Source organism: Oncorhynchus mykiss, chromosome 20, assembly GCF_057628025.1.
Source record: "Oncorhynchus mykiss isolate SJ-2025 chromosome 20, ASM5762802v1, whole genome shotgun sequence".
In the NCBI taxonomy this organism is placed as follows: domain Eukaryota; kingdom Metazoa; phylum Chordata; class Actinopteri; order Salmoniformes; family Salmonidae; genus Oncorhynchus; species Oncorhynchus mykiss.
In genome coordinates this window covers 26,927,858-26,950,653 of record NC_143041.1, presented here as the reverse complement: position 1 = coordinate 26,950,653, position 22,796 = coordinate 26,927,858, and the positions used below count along the sequence as shown (strand labels likewise).

At 41.8% G+C, this 22,796-nt stretch overlaps 1 protein-coding gene across 17 annotated transcripts in view; it reads right to left on the bottom strand.

Annotated features, from left to right (window-relative positions):
• Positions 1-21,640, bottom strand: part of LOC149974512 (rho GTPase-activating protein 17-like) — a 48,743-nt gene extending 27,103 nt beyond the window's left edge. For 10 of the 17 annotated variants that reach the window (XM_090212756.1, XM_090212755.1, XM_090212749.1 and 7 more), the window contains exons 1-2: positions 21,009-21,640; positions 10,970-11,009 (exon numbers count right to left, since the gene is read on the bottom strand). In XM_090212756.1, coding sequence (XP_090068882.1) covers positions 10,970-11,009; positions 21,009-21,061 — 93 coding nt within the window. In that variant the 5' untranslated portion in view covers positions 21,062-21,640. The remainder of the gene's footprint in view (positions 1-10,969; positions 11,010-21,008) is intronic. The other 7 variants (XM_090212752.1, XM_090212753.1, XM_090212754.1 and 4 more) reach the window with 1 other exon arrangement.
• Positions 21,641-22,796: the final 1,156 nt, after the last annotated feature.

Genomic DNA, 22,796 nt, shown 5'->3' with positions numbered 1-22,796 from the left:
ATCTGAATGGCCGATTTCAAGTTTTCATTACAATCGGAAATCGGTATTTTTGGGCGCTGATTGACAATTGAAAAAAAATACAACTTTATTTAACTAGGCAAGTCAGTTAAGAACACATTCTTATTTTCAATGACGGCCTAGGAACGGTGGGTTAACTGCCTTGTTCAGGGGCAAAACGACAGATTTTCACCTTGTCAGCTCGGGGGATTCAAACAATCATACTCACTAGTGGTTGATGATATTACTAGTTTATCTAGCGTTGCATAGAATCGATGCAACGCTGGGGGATGATTTAACAAAAGCTAATTTGCGAAAAAAGCACAATCGTTGGACGACTGTACCTAACCATAAACACCAATGCCTTTCTTAAAATCAATACACAGAAGTATATATTTTTAAACCTGCATATTTAGCTAAAAGAAATCCAGGTTAGCAGGCAATATTAACCAGGTGAAATTGTGTCATTTCTCTTGCGTTCATTGCACGCCGAGTCAGGGTATATGCAACAGTTTGGGCAGCCTGGCTCATTGCGAACTAATTTGCCAGAATTTTACATAATTATGACATAACATTGAAGGTTGTACAATGTAACAAGAATATTTAGACTTAGGGATGCCATCCATTAGATAAAATACCGAACAGTTCCGTATTTTACTGAAATAATAAACGTTTTGTTTTCGAAATTTTAGTTTCTGGATTCGACCATATTAATGACCCGTAGGCTCGTATTTCTGTGTGTTATTATGTTATAATTAAGCCTATGATTTGATAGAGCAGTCTGAGCGATGGTAGGCAGCAGCAGGCTCGTAAGCATTCATTCAAACAGCACTTTCATGCGTTTTGCCAGCAGCTCTTTGCAAGCACAGCGCTGTTTATGACTTCAAGCCTATCAGCCTAATGGCTGGTGTAACCGATGTGAAATGGCTAGCTAGTTAGCTGGGTGTGCGCTAATAGCGTTTCAAACGTCACTCGCTCTGAGACTTGGGAGTAGTTATTCCCCTTGCTCTGCAAGGGCCGCGGCTTTTGTGGAGCGATGGGTAACGCTGCTTCGAGTGTGGCTGTTGTCGATGTGTTCCTGGTTCGAGCCCAGGTAGGGGCGAGGAGAGGGACGGAACCTATACTGTTACACTGGCAATACTATAGTGCCTATAAGAACATCCAATCGTCAAAGGTATATGAAATACAAATGGTATAGAGAGAAATAGTCCTATAAATATTAAATTAACTACAACCTAAAACCTCTTACCTTGGAATATTGAAGTCTCATGTTAAAAGGAACCACCAACTTTCATATGTTCTCATGTTCTGAGCAAGAACTCAAACGTTAGCTTTTTTTACATGGCACATATTGCACTTTTACAACACTATTTTTGCATTATTTAAACCAAATTGAGCATGTTTCATTATTTATTTGAGACCAACTATATTTTTCTGTATTATATTAAGTTAAAATTAGTGTTTATTCAGTATTGTTGTAATTGTCATTATATATATATATATATATATATATATATATATATATACACACACACACACACACACACACAGTGCCTTGCGAAAGTATTCGGCCCCCTTGAACTTTGTGACCTTTTGCCACATTTCAGGCTTCAAACATAAAGATATAAAACTGTATTTTTTTGTGAAGAATCAACAACAAGTGGGACACAATCATGAAGTGGAACGACATTTATTGGATATTTCAAACTTTTTTAACAAATCAAAAACTGAAAAATTGGGCGGGCAAAATTATTCAGCCCCCTTAAGTTAATACTTTGTAGCGCCACCTTTTGCTGCGATTACAGCTGTAAGTCGCATGGGGTATGTCTCTATCAGTTTTGCACATCGAGAGACTGAAATTTTTTCCCATTCCTCCTTGCAAAACAGCTCGAGCTCAGTGAGGTTGGATGGAGAGCATTTGTGAACAGCAGTTTTCAGTTCTTTCCACAGATTCTCGATTAGATTCAGGTCTGGACTTTGACTTGGCCATTCTAACACCTGGATATGTTTATTTTTGAACCATTCCATTGTAGATTTTGCTTTATGTTTTGGATCATTGTCTTGTTGGAAGACAAATCTCCGTCCCAGTCTCAGGTCTTTTGCAGACTCCATCAGGTTTTCTTCCAGAATGGTCCTGTATTTGGCTCCATCCATCTTCCCATCAATTTTAACCATCTTCCCTGTCCCTGCTGAAGAAAAGCAGGCCCAAACCATGATGCTGCCACCACCATGTTTGACAGTGGGGATGGTGTGTTCAGCTGTGTTGCTTTTACGCCAAACATAACGTTTTGCATTGTTGCCAAAAAGTTCAATTTTGGTTTCATCTGACCAGAGCACCTTCTTCCACATGTTTGGTGTGTCTCCCAGGTGGCTTGTGGCAAACGTTAAACGACACTTTTTATGGATATCTTTAAGAAATGGCTTTCTTCTTGCCACTCTTCCATAAAGGCCAGATTTGTGCAATATACGACTGATTGTTGTCCTATGGACAGAGTCTCCCACCTCAGCTGTAGATCTCTGCAGTTCATCCAGAGTGATCATGGGCCTCTTGGCTGCATCTCTGATCAGTCTTCTCCTTGTATGAGCTGAAAGTTTAGAGGGACGGCCAGGTCTTGGTAGATTTGCAGTGGTCTGATACTCCTTCCATTTCAATATTATCGCTTGCACAGTGCTCCTTGGGATGTTTAAAGCTTGGGAAATCTTTTTGTATCCAAATCCGGCTTTAAACTTCTTCACAACAGTATCTCGGACCTGCCTGGTGTGTTCCTTGTTCTTCATGATGCTCTCTGCGCTTTTAACGGACCTCTGAGACTATCACAGTGCAGGTGCATTTATACGGAGACTTGATTACACACAGGTGGATTGTATTTATCATCATTAGTCATTTAGGTCAACATTGGATCATTCAGAGATCCTCACTGAACTTCTGGAGAGAGTTTGCTGCACTGAAAGTAAAGGGGCTGAATAATTTTGCACGCCCAATTTTTCAGTTTTTGATTTGTTAAAAAAATTTGAAATATCCAATAAATGTCGTTCCACTTCATGATTGTGTCCCACTTGTTGTTGATTCTTCACAAAAAAATACAGTTTTATATCTTTATGTTTGAAGCCTGAAATGTGGCAAAAGGTCGCAAAGTTCAAGGGGGCCGAATACTTTCGCAAGGCACTGTATATATATATACACACACAAATAGAAATTTGACCAATTGATCGGTATCTGCTCTTTTTGGTCCTCTAATAATCGGTATTGGCGTTGAAAAATCATTATCGGTCGACCTCTAGTCTGCAGTAACGCCTCTAGCACTGAGATGCAGTGGCTTAGACCGCTGCGCCACTTTGGAGCCCCGAGATTAAGCATGTGGCATAGGAGTGGGATTCTGTGTTTTCACATGCAAAAGTGATTGCTTTTGATGCTTTATCTGCCTTCCAAATGAAAACTAGTTAGACAATTATATACACGAAAGTATGTGGAGACCTCTTCCAATTAGTGGATTCGGCTAGGTCTGCTGACAGGTATATAAAATCGAGCACACTGCCATGCAATTTCCCTAGACAAACATTGGCAGTAGAATGACCTTGCTGAAGAGCTCAGTGACTTTCAACGTGGCACCGTCATAGGATGCCACCTTTCCAACAAGTCAGTTGGTCAAATTTCTGCCCTGCTAGAGCTGCCCCAGTCAACTGTAAATGCTGTTATTGTGAAGTGGAAACGTCTAGGAGCAACAACGGCTCCGCCGCAAAGTGTTAGGTCACACAAGCTCACAGAGCGGGACCGCCAAGTTCTGAAGCGCGTAGTGTGTAAAAATCGTCTGATCTGTTGCAACACTCACTATCGAGGTCCAAACTGCTTCTGGAAGCAACGTCAGCACATGAACTGTTTGTCGTGGCGCAGAACAAGCCTAAGATCACCATGCGCAATGCCAAGCGTCAGTTGGAGTGGTGTAAAGCTCACCACCATTGGATTCTGGAGCAGTGGAAATGCGTTCTCAGGAGTGATGACTCATGCTTCACCATCTGGCAGTCCGACGGATGAATGTGTGTTTGGCGGATGCCACGAGAATGCTACCTGTCTCAATGTATAGTGCCATCTGTAAAGTTTGGTGGAGGAGGAATAATGGTCTGGGGCTGTTTTCATGGTTTAGGCTCCTTAGTTCCAGTGAAGGGAAATCTTAACGCTACATTATACAATGACATTCTAGACAATTCTGTGCTTCCAACTTTGTGGCAACAGTTTGGGGAAGGCCCTTTCCTGTTTCAGCATGACAATACCCCCGTGCACAAAGCGAGAACTTGACTGGCCTCACAGAACCCTGACCTCAACCCCATCGAACACTTTGTGATGAATTGAAACGCTGACTGCGAGCCAGGCCTAATTGCCCAACATCAGTGACCGACCTCACTAATGCTCTTGTGGCTGAATGAAAGCAAGTCCCAACATCTAGTGGAAAGCCTTCCCAGGAGAGTAGACTCTGTTATAGCAGCAAGGGGGGAACTAACTCCAAATTAATGCCACAGTTTGGAATGAGATGTTCGAAGAGCAGGTGTCCACATACCTTTGGTCATCAAGTGTATGTTTTATGGAAAATAGATGTTTTATGTTTCTGGATAATGCACAATGCTGCCTTGTTGACAACATGACTGAGCAGTGCAGATTACTGTTCTGTTTTAAGAAGGGCACTCCTCCCTCACCGCGTTTGCCCGTTCATGTCACGGGCCATAGACCGGTACACCACGGCTCAGGTTAATAGAACTCCCTCAGTGACTCGGATAATCCTACAGTAGTATCAGTGTTGTCCATGGCAACTGTAACAGGCAGCTGACCTTCTGTGTGCTGTGCTTAAGCGCCATGCTGAGGGTATTGATCAACTATTTAAGCTCAGCCAGTGTTTTCTCCTCTCCCTTTAAATTAATCTAATCTGTCTGACCCTCACTATGGTGACTATTAATAGCCCTGGGCTCGTGGGTAAAGGAAGGCAGACAGGCTAAGGCCTGGTCTGGCCCTGGGAAAGTGGACCAGAAGAACCCCTTACCCATGTCTCTTAACAAAAAAAAAAAATAATGTTATGTGTCACATGCTTCATGAACAGGTGTACACTAACAGTGAAATGTTTTCTTGCGGGTCTGTTTCCAACAACGCAGAATTAAAGATTAATAAATATAAAGTGACAATAAATACACAGTGAATAACAAAACCTAGTAAAAAAAACATGGCTATATACCGGTGAGTACGAAGTAATTGAGGTAGCTGTTAGAGGTTGGCCGATTTCAAGTTTTTCATAACAATCGGGTAATCAGCCTTTTTGGACGCCGATTATATTGCAATCCACGAGGAAACAGCATGGCAGGCTGTGACCACCTGTTACGTGAGTGAGCCTGCCACGTGAGTGCAGGGTCAAAAGGACCTTGTGGATGCAAGGAGCCAAGGTGGGTTGCTACCTAGCATTAAACTTATAAAAATAAAAATTCTTCACATAATCACTAGTTAACCTAGTAATATCATCAACCATGTGTAGTTATCTAGCTTGTCCTGCGTTGCATATAATCAATGCGGTGCCTGTTAATTTATTATCAAATCACAGCCTACTTCAACTTAGCCAAACGGGTGATGATTTAACAAAAGCGCATTGCCGAAAAAAGCACAATCTTTGCACAAATGTACCTAGGTCAGGGTATATATGTACAGTGCCTTGCAAAAGTATTCGGCCCCCTTGAACTTTGCAACCTTTTGCCACATTTCAGGCTTCAAACATAAAGATATACAACTGTATTGTTTTGTGAAGAATCAACAAGTGGGACACAATCATGAAGTGGAACGACATTTATTGGATATTTTAAACTTTTTTAATAAATCAAAAACTGAAAAATTGGGCATGCAAAATTATTCAGCCCCTTTACTTTCAGTGCAGCAAACTCTCCAGAAGTTCAGTGAGGATCTCTGAATGATCCAATGTTGACCTAAATGACTAATGATGATAAATACAATCCACCTGTGTGTAATCAAGTCTCCGTATAAATGCACCTGCACTGTGATAGTCTCAGAGGTCCGTTAAAAGCGCAGAGAGCATCATGAAGAACAAGAAACACACCAGGCAGGTCCGAGATACTGTTGTGAAGAAGTTTAAAGCCGGATTTGGATACAAAAAGATTTCCCAAGCTTTAAACATCCCAAGGAGCACTGTGCAAGCGATAATATTGAAATGGAAGGAGTATCAGACCACTGCAAATCTACCAAGACCTGGCCGTCCCTCTAAACTTTCAGCTCATACAAGGAGAAGACTGATCAGAGATGCAGCCAAGAGGCCCATGATCACTCTGGATGAACTGCAGAGATCTACAGCTGAGGTGGGAGACTCTGTCCATAGGACAACAATCAGTCGTATATTGCACAAATCTGGCCTTTATGGAAGAGTGGCAAGAAGAAAGCCATTTCTTAAAGATATCCATAAAAAGTGTCGTTTAACGTTTGCCACAAGCCACCTGGGAGACACACCAAACATGTGGAAGAAGGTGCTCTGGTCAGATGAAACCAAAATTGAACTTTTTGGCAACAATGCAAAACGCTATGTTTGGCGTAAAAGCAACACAACTGAACACACCATCCCCACTGTCAAACATGGTGGTGGCAGCATCATGGTTTGGGCCTGCTTTTCTTCAGCAGGGACAGGGAAGATGGTTAAAATTGATGGGAAGATGGATGGAGCCAAATACAGGACCATTCTGGAAGAAAACCTGATGGAGTCTGCAGAAGACCTGAGACTGGGACGGAGATTTGTCTTCCAACAAGACAATGATCCAAAACATAATGCAAAATCTACAATGGAATGGTTTAAAAATAAACATATCCAGGTGTTAGAATGGCCAAGTCAAAGTCCAGACCTGAATCCAATCGAGAATCTGTGGAAAGAACTGAAAACTGCTGTTCACAAATGCTCTCCATCCAACCTCACTGAACTCGAGCTGTTTTGCAAGGAGGAATGGGAAAAAATGTCAGTCTCTCGATGTGCAAAACTGATAGAGACATACCCCAAGCGACTTACAGCTGTAATCGCAGCAAAAGGTGGCGCTACAAAGTATTAAATTAAGGGGGCTGAATAATTTTGCACGTCCAATTTTTCAGTTTTTGATTTGTTAAAGTTTGAAATATCCAATAAATGTCGTTCCACTTCATGATTGTGTCCCACTTGTTGTTGATTCTTCACAAAAAAATACAGTTTTATATCTTTATGTTTGAAGCCTGAAATGTGGCAAAAGGTTGCAAAGTTCAAGGGGGCCGAATACTTTCGCAAGGCACTAACAGTTTGGGCCGCCTGGCTCGTGGCAAACTGTCAACTAATTTGCCAGAATTGTACATAATTATGACATAACATTGCAAAACCTTCAATGTAACAGCAATATTTTGAATTAGAGTTGCCACCCGTTAGATAAAATGCAGAATGGTTCCATATTTCACTGAAAGAATAAACGTTTTGTTTTCAAAATGATAGTTCCGGATTTGACAATATTAATGGCCAAAGGCTTGTATGTGTGTTTATTATATAATTAAGTCTATGATTAGATATTTGATAGAGCAGTCTGTCTGAGCGGTGGTAGGCAGCAGCAGGCTCGTAAGCATTCATTCAAACTTTACTGTGTTTGCCAGCAGCTCTTTGCAATGCTTGAGGCACAGTGCTGTTTATGACTTCAAGCCTCTCAACTCCTGAGATTAGGCTGGCAATACTAAAGTACCTATTAGAACATCCAATAGTCAAAGGTATATGAAATACAAGTGGTATAGAGAGAAATAGTCGCTGCGTCATAATTCCTATAATAACTACAACCTAAAACTTCTTAACTTGGAATATTGAAGAACTGGGAATATTGAACCACCAGCTTTCATATGTTCTGAGCAAGGAACTTAAACATCAGCTTTTTTACATGGCACATATTGCACTTTTACTTTCTTCTCCAACACCGTTTTTGCATTATTAAAACCAAATTGAACATGTTTCATTATTCATTTGAGACTAAATTGATTTTATTTATGTATTATATTAAGTTAAAATAAGTGTTCATTGTTCATTCTGTATTGTTGTAATTGTCATTATTACAAACTAATATATAAAAAAAAATATATTTGAAAATAAATAAAACCCGGCCATTTAATCGGTATCGTCTTTTTTTGGGACATCCAATAATAGGCATCAGCATTGAAAAATCATAATCGGTCGACCTCTAGTATGTACCTTATTTCAGTCCACTTATCAGTCTACTCTGGCCTACTTGGAGTAGGCTAGGGGAAAGGGGGATACCTAGTCAGTTGTACAACTGAATGGATTCAACTAAAATGTTTCTTCTGCATTTAACCCAACCCCTAGGAGAGGTATGGGGGGCTGTCATAATTGACATCCACATCTTCGGCGCCTGGGGAACAGTGGGTTAACGGTCTTACTCAGGGGCAGAACGACAGATTTTTACCTTGTCAGCTCAGGATTCGATCCAGCAATCTTTCGGTTACTGCCCCAACAACACAAGTGAGAGCGTGCGTAATTATACATGCTGAAAGGCTTTCAATATCTGGGAAAAAAAATCCGGCAGCAGGTGAGCTAGTGTCGGACAATGTGGTGATGCGGCTTGTAGAACCTTGTGTTGGCAAGGGGAGACATTTCTTCACTTCACTGTCATCGGCAAACAAGTTTCTTGCAAAGAAAACATGTCTGGATGGCACCATGAACAAAATGAGACTGGTGCTCCCTCCCTCTGTGCAAACAAGGCACCTGCACAGCCGTTGTATGCCTTCTAAACATTCCATCTCTGAGATCTACAGACAGTTCCTTGGACTTCATGCTATAGTTTCTGCTCTGACATGCACTGTCAACTGTGGGACCTTATATAGACAGGTGTGCTTCCTTCTAAATCATGTCCAAACAATTGAATTGGCCACAAGTGGACTCCAATCAAGTTGTACTGACGTCTCAAGGATGATTAAAGGAAATTGGATGCACCTGAGCTCAATTTGGAGTGTCATAGCAAAGAGGTGTGAATACTTCTGTAAATTAGATTTCTGCATGTCATTTTCAATACACTTGCAAAAATATATATGTTTTCACTGTCATTACTGTGTGTAAATGGGTGACAAAATAAACATCTATTGAATCCATTTTGAATTCAGGCTGTAACAAAATGTGTAATAAGTCAAGGGGTGTGAATACTTTCTGAAGGCACAACAACAAGCAGACTAGGTAAATAGATCAACTTTTCTACTATGGGTTGTCTGACTTTTATATTCATTACTCATTTAGTTTGCAGAGGAAAGGTAAATGTGGACTGTCCTAGCATCATTAAAGTGCACCTATTTTTACATGTTCCATATTTTTATGCCGTGGCGTAGCGCCACAGCTCAACGACTGCAGCGGAAACACTGACTAAACAAACAAACAAACCAGAAGGATGTGAAAGAGCCAGACAGAAGTTGTTGTACTAACTGTGATCAGCTCAGAGCCTAGTTAGGTCTATGACGCATCCACTGAGCTGGGAATCGCCACTGTAATGTGACTGAGGAGTGTGTGTGCCAGGACTGATGAGAACACGTCCAGACAAGCACACAGCGCACAACACACTTAGCCAAAGAAGGGTGTGAGAGCTTGTCTGTGTCCAAACAAAAACAGCAGTAGCCTAAACCAGGGGTTCCCAAACTTTATCAAGTCGGCTCCACTCCCGGCATTGGGGAACACCTCTCCCCCAGCATTGGGGAACATCCCTCCCCCCAGTCTATTTCTATGGGCACAAGCACGGTTCATGACCAACTGTTCACACCCCTCATTTGCAGAGAGAACATTTTGAAGGTTTAAAGCTTTTTCCTGCAGTTCTATACATTATACATGTTGTCATGGGATGCAGAGCAAAGTTTACAGTTTTAAAGTGCATATCCTGCAATTCTACACATCCAGCTCTACTAGATGTCTCATCTGTTTGTACTGTTGACCACTCTTTAGCCTACTCATGTCATCTCATGCATGCCATACATTTACAGCAGGCAAAACCAGAGCCAGCATGGATGCCAAACCCACTAACCCAGAGCATGCACGTATGGAATGACAAACACTGCAGTGTTGGCTGAAGCAGAAAACCGATCAGTGGTGATCAAGCACCAGACACTCCAGTGCTTCTAGGGACACGAGAAAGATCCAACTGTGCGTTCTCAGACTAACATGGTAGCGTGAGAGACGTGACATGTGGAATACAGAGGAGTCTGAGTCACAGTGGGCCATGGAAGGTTGTTAGAGGAAGGTCGCACACAAAACGCCTTGGAGGGAAAACAAGAGTCAACTGTCAGATGCGATAAAGTGTCCCCACCTCAGTAGCAGCTATTCATAACTGCTGTTGGGACAGACTCTTACTCCTTCCATGACAATGCCTCATACTGCTTCTAAATAGGACACTGTCATGCTAGTTGTCACTCAAATGCTGTGTGTTTGGGTCCCATGACGTTTTCATTCCAGTATACTTCTCTCCAGTCAAACGCATGCTATTTATCTAACGTGACTGAAAGAGAACATGGCTTGAAGCAACAGCAGGAGCCTGTATTTTCAACAGCGTTGTTTCTGTACACGCCCTCTCTGACTTTAAATGGGGTGGAGAAAACCAAAAGAACAATAACATTCCGGAACGACAGAAATAAAGTGTTGAGTGTATGGAATGTCTTCACTGAGCAACAGGAATTCTGAGGGACTCCACCTGCTGTCTCTAGACTCGATGGGAATTTCCATGGGAACCAGACTACACACAGCACCGGAGGAGACCCAGAGCATCAAACTAAATTGAACTTAAATTAATAGAATATACACACACAGTCTTTACTTTGCACTACTAGTACCAAAGATTGTCAAATTTCCTGGCAGAGTGTTACATTTTGTTACCAACATGAGGAAGAATGACATCTGTAACTCAGCTAAGAGCCTCTTGTATTCACATATGCTGAGTCCGATTTACTTACCTGTAGAAGGTCATCGCTGAGGACTTCTGTTTTCTCTGCTCTGTGGATGAGAAAACACAACAGGAGATAGATTAGGTTTGACAGCTACTGATTAGAGACACTTTGTATATGCAAACACTGTCAATACAATGAGGCCTTTCCAGACAGACTAGATTCCACACAGTGCAGAAGAACAGGGTCAGGTATTATGGGCAGTGATCATGTGAACCACTGCACTAGCCTGGGTACCAACCACACTGTTTGAAATGTATTATACAAAACAACTATGGTACATTGTTGCCTCGGTAAGACAACAGGAAGTTGGTTGAAGCACACTGGCACCCAGTATAGAAAACCACATGAAAGCCTGAGCACTATCGGTTCACATGGTGGGGTTTAGAGCCCGACCGATAAACAGGTTGACCAATATTGTCGGCTGATATTAGCCTTTCACAGAAATATTTGTATCGGTCTTGACTTCACATACAGTGCCTTGCGAAAGTATTCGGCCCCCTTGAACTTTGCGACCTTTTGCCACATTTCAGGCTTCAAACATAAAGATATAAAACTGTATTTTTTTGTGAGTTAATACTTTGTAGCGCCACCTTTTGCTGCGATTACAGCTGTAAGTCGCTTGGGGTATGTCTCTATCAGTTTTGCACATCGAGAGACTGACATTTTTTCCCATTCCTCCTTGCAAAACAGCTCGAGCTCAGTGAGGTTGGATGGAGAGCATTTGTGAACAGCAGTTTTCAGTTCTTTCCACAGATTCTCGATTGGATTCAGGTCTGGACTTTGACTTGGCCATTCTAACACCTAGATATGTTTATTTTTGAACCATTCCATTGTAGATTTTGCTTTATGTTTTGGATCATTGTCTTGTTGGAAGACAAATCTCCGTCCCAGTCTCAGGTCTTTTGCAGACTCCATCAGGTTTTCTTCCAGAATGGTCCTGTATTTCGCTACATCCATCTTCCCATCAATTTTAACCATCTTCCCTGTCCCTGCTGAAGAAAAGCAGGCCCAAACCATGATGCTGCCACCACCATGTTTGACAGTGGGGATGGTGTGTTCAGCTGTGTTGCTTTTACGCCAAACATAACGTTTTGCATTGTTGCCAAAAAGTTCAATTTTGGTTTCATCTGACCAGAGCACCTTCTTCCACATGTTTGGTGTGTCTCCCAGGTGGCTTGTGGCAAACTTTAACCAACACTTTTTATGGATATCTTTAAGAAATGGCTTTCTTGCCACTCTTCCATAAAGGCCAGATTTGTGCAATATACGACTGATTGTTGTCCTATGGACAGAGTCTCCCACCTCAGCTGTAGATCTCTGCAGTTCATCCAGAGTGATCATGGGCCTCTTGGCTGCATCTCTGATCAGTCTTCTCCTTGTATGAGCTGAAAGTTTAGAGGGACAGCCAGGTCTTGGTAGATTTGCAGTGGTCTGATACTCCTTCCATTTCAATATTATCGCTTGCACAGTGCTCCTTGGGATGTTTAAAGCTTGGGAAATCTTTTTGTATCCAAATCCGGCTTTAAACTTCTTCACAACAGTATCTCGGACCTGCCTGGTGTGTTCCTTGTTCTTCATGATGCTCTCTGCGCTTTTAACGGACCTCTGAGACTATCACAGTGCAGGTGCATTTATACAGAGACTTGATTACACACAGGTGGATTGTATTTATCATCATTAGTCATTTAGGTCAACATTGGATCATTCAGAGATCCTCACTGAACTTCTGGAGAGAGTTTGCTGCATTGAAAGTAAAGGGGCTGAATAATTTTGCACGCCCAATTTTTCAGTTCTTGATTTGTTAAAAAAGTTTGAAATATCCAATAAATGTCGTTCCGTTTTCATAATCATCGGAAATCGGTATTTTTGGGCGCTGATTTGCTGATTTTTTTAAAATACCTTTATTTAACTAGGCAAGTCAGTTAAGAACACATTCTTATTTTCAATGACGGCCTAGGAATGGTGGGTTAACTGCCTTGTTCAGGGGCAGAACGACAGATTTTCACATCGTCAGCTCGGGGGATCCAATCTTGCAACCTTACAGTTAACTAGTCCAACGCAATAACGACCTGCCTGTCTCTCGTTGCACTCCACAAGGAGTTACGCGAATGCAGTAAGCCAAGGTAAGTTGCTAGCTAGCATTAAACATACCTTATAAAAAACAATCAATCATAATCCCTAGTTAACTACACATGGTTGATATTACTAGATATTATCTAGCGTGTCCTGCATTACATATAATCTGACTGAGCATACAAGCATACAAGTATCTAAGTATCTGATTGAGTGGTGGTAGGCAGAAGCAGGCGCGTAAACATTCATTCAAACAGCCCTTTTGTGCATTTTGCCAGCAGCTCTTCGTTGTGCGTCAAGCATTGCGCTGTTTATGACTTCAAGCCTATCAACTCCCGAGATGAGGCTGGTGTAACCGAAGTGAAATGGTTAGCAAGTTAGCGCACGCTAACTAGAGGGACGGAAGCTATACTGTTACACTGGCAATACTAAAGTGCCTATAAGAACATCCAATAGTCAACGGTTAATGAAATACAAATGGAATAGAGGGAAATAGTCCTATAATTCCTATAATAACTATAACCTAAAACGTCTTACCTGGGAATATTGAAGACCCATGTTAAAAGGAACCACCAGCTTTCATATGTTCTCATGTTCTGAGCAAGGAACTTAAACGTTAGCTTTTTTACATGGCACATATTGCACTTTTACTTTCTTCTCCAACACTTTGTTTTTGCATCATTTAAACCAAATTGAATATGTTTCAGTATTTACTTGAGGCTAAATTGATTTTATTGATGTATTATATCATTCAGTATTGTTGTAATTGTCATTATTACAAATAAATAAATAAAAATCAGCCGATTAATCGGTATCGGCTTTTTTGGTCCTCCAATAATTGGTATCAGCGTTGAAAAATCATAATCAGTCAACCTCTACTCCATACCATTTGTATTTCATATACCTTTGACAATTGGATGTTCTAATAGGCACTTTAGTATTGCCAGCCTAATCTCGGTAGTTGAGAGGCTTGAAGTCATAAACAGCACTGTGCCTCAAGCATTGCAAAGAGCTGCTGGCAAACACAGTAAAGTTTGAATGAATGCTTACGAGCCTGCTGCTGCCTACCACCGCTCAGTCAGACTGCTCTATCAAATAGACTTAATTATACTATAATAACACACAGAAATATGAGCCTTTGGTCATTAATATGGTCAAATCCGGAAACTATCATTTCGAAAACAGAACGTTTATTCTTTCAGTGAAATACGGAACCGTTCCCTATTTTATCTAACGGGTGTCAACCCTAAGTCTAAATATTGCTGTTACATTGCACAACCTTCAATGATATGTCATAATTATGTAAAATTCTGAAAAATTAGTTCGCAGCAAGCCAGGCGGCCCAAACCGCATATACCCCGACTATGCGTGCAATGAACGCAAGAGAAGTGACACAATTTCCCTAGTTAATATTGCCTGCTACCATTAATTTATTTAAACTAAATAGGCAGGTTTTAAAAATCTACTTCTGTGTGTTAATTTTAAGAAATGCATTAATGTTTATGGTTAGGTACATCCGTGCAACAATTGTGCTTTTGTTAAATCATCACCAGTTTGGCGAAGTAGGCTGTGATTCGATGATAAATTAACAGGCACCGCATTGATTATATGCAACGCAGGACAAGCTAGTTAACCTAGTAATATCATCAACCATGTGTAGTTAACTAGTGATTGTTAAGATTGATTGTTTTTTATAAGATAAGTTTAATATTAGCTAGCAACTTACCATGGCTCCTTTCTGTACTCCCGTAACAGGTGGTCAGCCTGCCACGCAGTTCCTCGTGAAGTGCAATGTAATCGGCATCCAAAAATGCTGATTCCCCACTGTTGTGAAAATTTGAAATCGGCCCTTATTAATTCAGCCATGGCGATTAATCGGTCGACCTCTACTACAGACCTTGGTTCGATTCCAGGCTGCATTCATTTAGGAACCGGGCTGCTTCCCGGGCGTGAGCCAGGTGCCCCGTTCAAAGCCAATGGTGAAGTGAAATTGTCTCAAAACAAAATTGACATAACCTAGCTAGATTAAGCACATGGAATAATGAGTAGGATTCTGTCATTTCATACCTCAGCAAAGAGACGGTGTAATATTGCATGTGACCAACATGTTGAAAATGGTGCTTTCACATAAGACTCCATAGTCCATTCCCTCTCTCCCCCTCCCCCATGCCTTTCTATTCCTCCTACAAGTCAAGTAACCCGTTTTGTAGCTTGTAACGTTTCCCCTTGCCAACTGGTCCTAGTATAGTTTCCCTGTTAAGGTCCCACTGCTTAGGTTTAGGCTGATGTACAGCGAAAAGTTCTCAGGTCAGATGTTAAACAGCAGACAGTCAGTAACTGGAGCCCTAAACTCAGTCCCTCCTCTCCTCCAAAAACTGGGCTCTGTGCACTATAGTAACCTTGTGACAGTGGTGGACAGCTGCTTCCAATTACAACCCAGAGAGAGGCATGGTAATTGAGCGAGAGAGAGAGAAAAAAAAGAGAAAGAGATGGAGGCTAAGAGAGAAAGATGGAGGCAGAAAGAGAAGGAGAACGAGAGAAAGGGGCTGCGAGCCAAGCCCCAAAACCAAATCCAGCGAGGATTCAAGTCAAAGTTTTCTGGAGAAGTGCCTGAAGCCAAGCAGCTTGGTGAGGTCACATGGTGTGTGGACATTCAACCTCAGAAACCAGAAGACATGGGTCTGCGTTCCAAATGGCAAAAGTAGTGCACTAATAGGGGGCCATTTGGGACAAACATGGTTCGAGCAGCAGCAGGCAGCCAGGGCCAGAGGGGACATATGAGACTCACATCACTCACCACATCTACAGCACTCCAGAGAGAAACACACTTTAAAACATATTACTAAACCACAGGTCAGAATCCCTCTAGCTGTCTCCCATTTATTGCCTCTGTGTTATATAACAGTTCAGAGCACATGGAATGAGTCTGCATGGAATTATTGACTCGCAGCACCAATCAATTATATTTGCATGGCTATTTGGTGTATAAACAAATATGAGTAGCAGTAGCCTCTAACAACATAAAAGCCACACTCGCTCATCCAGACAAACTAAACTGCGTCACTAAAAACAAAAATAGACCTAGTATAATGTCCCAGCCCAGGAGCAACAAAACAATTGTTTAGCCCAGGTCAGCTGAGAGATTCTATCAAAGTGAATGGAGCTGAGTGACTACACCAGGCTCTGTAGAACTGTTACACTCACCACGAGGTATCTTTGTGACCTAGCTAGCTATAGCAACAACAGTCACTTGGATCACTGAACAACATAACAGTTAGGCTGCACCCCGCCACCAGCCTAAGAATTATCCCCATGGCAACGTGCTGGAGATGGTAAATGAATACTCTATCCGGTTTCTACAATAGAGGGGCTGTTGCTGGCCTTTTCACCACTCATTCAGTTTGGAGAAGAGGTTGAGTTTGTCATATTAGCAACAGTTGGCAGCTCAGGGCTCACAACATAATGGATATTGGACAGATGAAATGATAGGACTTGTGCACAACTGAATACTTACAGGTGTGAAGTAGCATACTGTTGCTGTCTGGTTTCATAGCCACGGGAAAGTGTGGGGTGGTGCGCTAATACAGGACTAGAACAGGCCCAGAGCACTACTCTGGTGAAAATTTTATTTGTAAAGGTTTTATTATTATTTATATTATTCTGATTTTGCAGGGGGTGCTGCAGTATCTTCAGCACCCTTACTGTGTCCAGTTTTACAAGGAGATGTTGTGCCACTGAGCACACTTCTGACCAGTCAATTTCAGTGTTGCATGGACCTACCACATAGACACCCAACCCTTTGAGAACTAGGGAACTGAAGAATGTCTTGTGGTTTTAAACAACTTACTGTGCTGAGATGTGCAACCTGTCTGCCTGTGACAAACTGTGGCTAGATTTTTTCCTTAATCCTTCTACCACTCTGCTGGAACAGGCTCGGTCTTATCACCAGATCTAATCACACTAGATTCAGCAGAGTTACCTCACCAGGTTCTGTCTGAGGTCCATCAGAACTTGGGAGTTAAAAATCAAGAAACAAGAGTAGGCAAGGATTCACATCCTCTTCTACACAGGTACTTCTGTAGCGTTCGTCACACCAGTGTTTTTCACCCATTTTCTCTTCTTAGAAACAGCACTTCTCTAGCAGGCCATTTCCTGTTTGGAGAATAATAAGGAGAGATTTCCTCTGAGTGGCTGACTGCTGAACGCAGTGTTCTGCTCCGGCACAATCACAGGAACCCAGGGACAGGCTAAAGGCCCTTCTCTATCACACACAACAAGCACACACACATTCATGCTCACATGCACGCTCGTAGCTCGCACATGTGCTCACATGTATACTTGTACTCACACACTCCCACAGGTCTGCTTTCCGGATCACACACACTCCTGATTTAATGTTAGTTAAATACAGTGAGGAAATGATTAGTATTCCAGCAGTCCTGTCTGTTCACCCTGAGCCAGTGGCACAGCGCTGAAGGTACATTAAGGGGATACTCTGAGCACTCAGGATACGGTTACACTAAAACACGCCAGGATTATCTGGGTATGGCAACTTGGATGTCTCTCTATGCTAACTACACTGTCATTCAAAAGATGCCAAGATGTACAGAGTAGCTTAGCCTTGCAGATATTTTCTAGAATTAGAGCTAGGCCCTATGAACATTGTTTCTCCCCATAGAATTAGAGTTTGTAGAACGGATGGACATTCCAATTCAACGCTATGTTCCATTCCACAATCCACATGTGGCATTCTAGGTGACTTTTGATCCTTAGACCAGAGCAAAGCAAGATTCCCCAGTCTGAGATATTATCTTGGCTGTGTCTCAAAACTCTGCAATTGCTTCCTTTCCAAGTCACCTTTTCTCCATCAGCACTGAAAGGACTGGATAGGTTTCCAACTTGTTCTTTCACCTATCATTATGTTCTGCCAGATCAGAGATCATGGCAGTAGGAACATGAAGCTAGTTAAAACCATTAGAGCCACAACCGTTGCGTGTTGTGCAATGTGTATCATCTCTGGTCATGTGTTCACTCAGAGAAGCCAAGGAGACCTTCCGTACCATCCCGTGCTGGGCTCTCCCCAAGCCCATAGCTAAAAGTTATATTCATACTCCCACGCAGTACCCCTCACACTTCAGCCCCACGTAATGATAACAGGCCAGGGCCCGGTTTCCCAATAGAGATGGAATTTAGGTGTTTTAAGGATGCAACTTTCCTACAACGGCCGAACATGCGTTTCCCAAAACACCATGCAGAGAGAAAGGTAGCCAAGTGCGTTGTTAGAGAATATGTCGGTACTGATAGGATCGAAAGAAAGGGAGTGCTGCTCTCGGATCAGCTTTCGCGATTCAAATTTTTACTTAACATTAGAATTATATTACCACCTATAGCTGCAAATATTGAGGCGGCTTATTCTAATAAAAATTCACTAAATCACAGATTTGGCACATCATTGTGCACATGAAAGGCTACACATGAAATACCGAGACAAATTAGATAGTGGTCTACAAGTAGCTAAATAAAACACAATTGAACATGAAAATGTATTTCAATATGATTAATATAGGCCTATAGCCTACTGTTTTAATTTCATGCATATTTTTTAAACAATGCTTGTTTATACCATTGCAAAGACATTGGCAACATTGTATTTGTGGTCAACTTTGTTCTGAAGTTATCAGCGGTCAGAGAGAGACAAATAACTCATGTGATTCTACGTTTAGTGGAGATCTTGTGTATAAAGTGATGCGGGAGAGCAAACAAAGCATCTTACGACACACTTTGCTGTTCTACAAGTGGTCTGAGGCAGGCATTAGATTACGAGCCGTTTTCAAGTGCAACATTAATAATGATGGTTTTGGGAAACCACTCAGATATTAAACGATGCTCCTACGAAGGTTCTAACGATGAACTTAGCCTCAATATTATTTTGGTAAACCTGGACCTGGCCAGACAACAACACTGGCTGTGTATTCTACTAGCTACTGTCTGCAAGGCAGGGCAGTCCTCCTTTTCAAGGATACTGTTACAGGGAGGTTCTATATCTCTCTCCATGGATAAAAGCCTACGGAATTAGTGATCCGTTGCCAAGATATTCCCAAAGATTACACTTATTCAAAAGGTCTGCTCTCTCAAGGGTAGATCCATTACTGGTGATTAGGCCAGTGGCCCTAGACTATGGTTGAGAGTGAGAAGAGACTGAGGCACTATCGTGCCATACTTATCTCAGGCATTAGACACTAGCTTGTTTAATGCATTAAATCTTGCTGACTGTGTGTAGTTTTGCATGCCAAATGCAACTCGACTGTTTGAATCGTCAGTTTCAGTTTTAGTCTGAGTGAAAGTGGAATGGAAGAGAGCATGGCGTGGCTCCATTATTTGATCGTTTAGTGCCCCCCCCCCCCCTCCCCATAAGTACTAGCGGTGAAACTGTTCCGGGGGCCTTCTACCGCAAGCACACCTGTGCTCTTTTGAGCCACACAAGGGTAAACAAGGATGTTATCTCTTGGTTAGCATCAGTTAATATGAACTTGATCACTCATCCTGGCTACCTCAGCAGATTAGGCTGACATGGCATTGAAGTGACATGGCCAGCCAACAGAGCTGGAGGACTGGTGACTCACTGATGGACTGGCATCCCAAAACATTGCTTGAATATCTTCACTAGGTAGGAATCCATCCAATTTCAGACAGATTTTCATGTGAATATTCTAAAATCTTCATAAAACAATGAGCATTTTCCCACCAGAGATGTTTCCATCGAACTACATTTTTGTGGATAAACGCCTGTGCGTTAAATTGGTTTCCATCGCATTTTCAACTCTGCTGACGTTTGACACAAAAACTTGCGTTATATCCAGTAGCAAATGTGCCCACTCTGGTCTTGGTACATGAGCTCTAGGCAACAGCTAGCAGATACAGTACGGGTAGACTACCAACCTACAGTATGAGATTATTATGGATAACAGCGATATTACTTGTATTTACCAAACGGAGGCCAAGCATTGATCATCATGTCACCAGAATAAGACCCTCGATATTTATTGGAAAGGAGCATCAAGCTCATCACCTTGCACATTCACCACCCTGTGAAGTTCACCATTTACTTCATCTGTAGCCTAATAAACTGCATGCTTTCCCGAGTCATAGTGGGAGGACCACACAACATATCATAGCGTGACTCCCAAGTCTACTTCGATATGATGGTTATTATATCAATATTTGGCATGAAGGCGTTTCCACTGCCATTTCTCGCATGATACATTTTACCGACACAAAAATATCCCACCATGTCGAACGAACAAATTGCATTAATACAATTGTTCCGGCACTTCACCTTTCCATCAGCCCGGACGTGATTGTTTTCATGCGTCAGGTAACGTTAATGTATTCGCATGAAATTGTTGCATGAATAACCAGCCAGGTTAATGTCAGTTAAATTGGGGACAAAAACTGTTGCAGGGCATGCACTTTTTGTACCATTTCCAGCGTAAGCCATTTGTGGCTCGGCCACGTGAAGTAGGTCGTCGTCACAGTCCTTGGATAACAGCTGTCAAATGTCTTTAAGCTCAGCAGTAGACGATGTGCAAATCTGGCCGTTTACCGATGTAAATGTGCGATATGCATGCTGGCGAAGAGATGTTTCACGGTGAATTTAGCATCACGTTTAGACTTCCAGCCATGGCATAAACCGTTCATAAGCAAGCAACAGATGTGAAATGTTTAGGAAACCTCACCACTTTTCCCTCGATGAACAAAGCTCCAAATTAAATGGGACAACATTCACGTTAGCTCTAGCCTTGACATGACCCGTTATTGATATTAAACATTTATTTTCTAGCCAACTGAACTGACAATACGGCATACGAACGCCATAGAAAATCAGGGCAACATCCCTACCCCCAACGCCGCAATAAAGACAAAACTAGCTAACGTTAGCTAGCTAAATTTAACAACAGCCAACATTACTTGCCTGCCAACTGTTTGGTTGGCGAGTTGTTTCATCCGATTGAACTGTTTCTTCATTTTGCGTCCTTCTCCAGTGGAGTCTTGCGACGTTTTAGAGCTGGAAAAGTAACTCCTGCGATGTGCTTCATCAGACGAGGTTGGTCATGAAGTTCACAATACCCAGCTAGCTTTTTGTCGAAGATTAGCTTGCAGCTAGCTAAGCTATGAACCAATTAAAATAGCTAACTTACTGTGGCTAGTCACTTTTTAGCAAGTTTAGTCTAGCCTTCAAGTACTTGTTTCAGAAAAAAGCTATTCCCTCGCAAGCTGACGACATGGTTAAAGCTGATATGATCAAAAAGCTATCCAGAGTTCCACTGACTGGTTGCAGCCTTTACATTGCTGAATATCTGGCTGGCTACTCAACGTCGACCGCTTTTCCCAACCAGCTTGCAGCACACCTCTCCCCTCTTTGCCAGCACAAGCTGAGGGCGTTGAATGGGTGGCAGGAAGTATACGTAGCAAAAGCATCCATCCGTCTAACACCATCCCCAGCACTGCTAAATGTGCAGACTGTGTAATTTGGGCTAGTTTACGAAAGTAATCTTGCTCGCTCCCGTGATACAATACAGTACTGCAATAATTTGCACTGACCTCACAACCTCACTAGAATTGTGATCATGAAGACATTGAACATGCCTACAGAAGTATACAGTAACATTTACCCATACCTATTAAAACAGTCAGTTGAGTTGAAATATCAAACTGTTATTCAATGACATACAGTACCAGTCAAAAGTTTGGACACACCTACTCATTCAAGGGTTTTTCTTTATTGTTTTACTATTTTCTACATTGTAGAATAATATTGAAGACATCAAAACTATGAAATAACACACATGGAATCATGTAGTAACCAAAAAAAAGAGTTAAACAAATCAAAATATATTTTGTAAGAAGCCACCCTTTGCCTTGATGACAGCTTTGCACACGCTTGGCATTCTCTCAACCAGCTTCATGAGGTAGTCACCTGGAATGCATTTCAATTAACAGGTGTGCCTTGTTAATAGTTCATTTGTGGAATTTATTTCCTTCTTAATGTGTTTGAGCCAAACGTTGTGTTGTGACAAGGAGAAGACACAGATACAGAAGACAGACCAAGTCCATATTATGGCAAGAATAACTCAAATAAGCAAAAAAAAATGACAGTCCATAATGACTTTAAGACATGAAGTTCAGTCAATGCGGAAAATGTCAAGAATTGTAAAAGTTGTTTCAAGTGCAGTCGCAAAAACTATCAAGCGCTATGATGAACTGGCTTTCATGAGGACCGTCACAGGAAAGAAAGTTAATTAGAGTTACCAGCCTCAGAAATTGCAGCCCAAATAAATGCTTCACAGAGTTCAAGTAACAGACACATCTCAACATCAACTGTTCAGAGGAGACTGCGTGAATCAGGCCTTCATGGTCGAATTGCTGCGAAGAAATCACGACTAAAGGACACCAATAAGAAGAAGAGACTTGCTTGGGCCAAGAAACACAAGCAATTGACATTAGACCGGTGGAAATCTGTACTTTGGTTTGATGAGTCCACATTTTACATGTTTGGTTCCACCGGGTGTCTTTGTAAATACAGCAGCCAATGGAACTCTCCGGTAGTTTGAAGGAAGAGTGAACGCGAGATGGGGGATAGGTTATAGCAGTTATTTATTCCGACCCATAACCATTCAATCAATCTTTGTGAAGAGAAGTCAAAGCATTCTGCATCTAATTCTAGTCCTGTATTATTCAAGGGTGTCATTAGAATGATGAA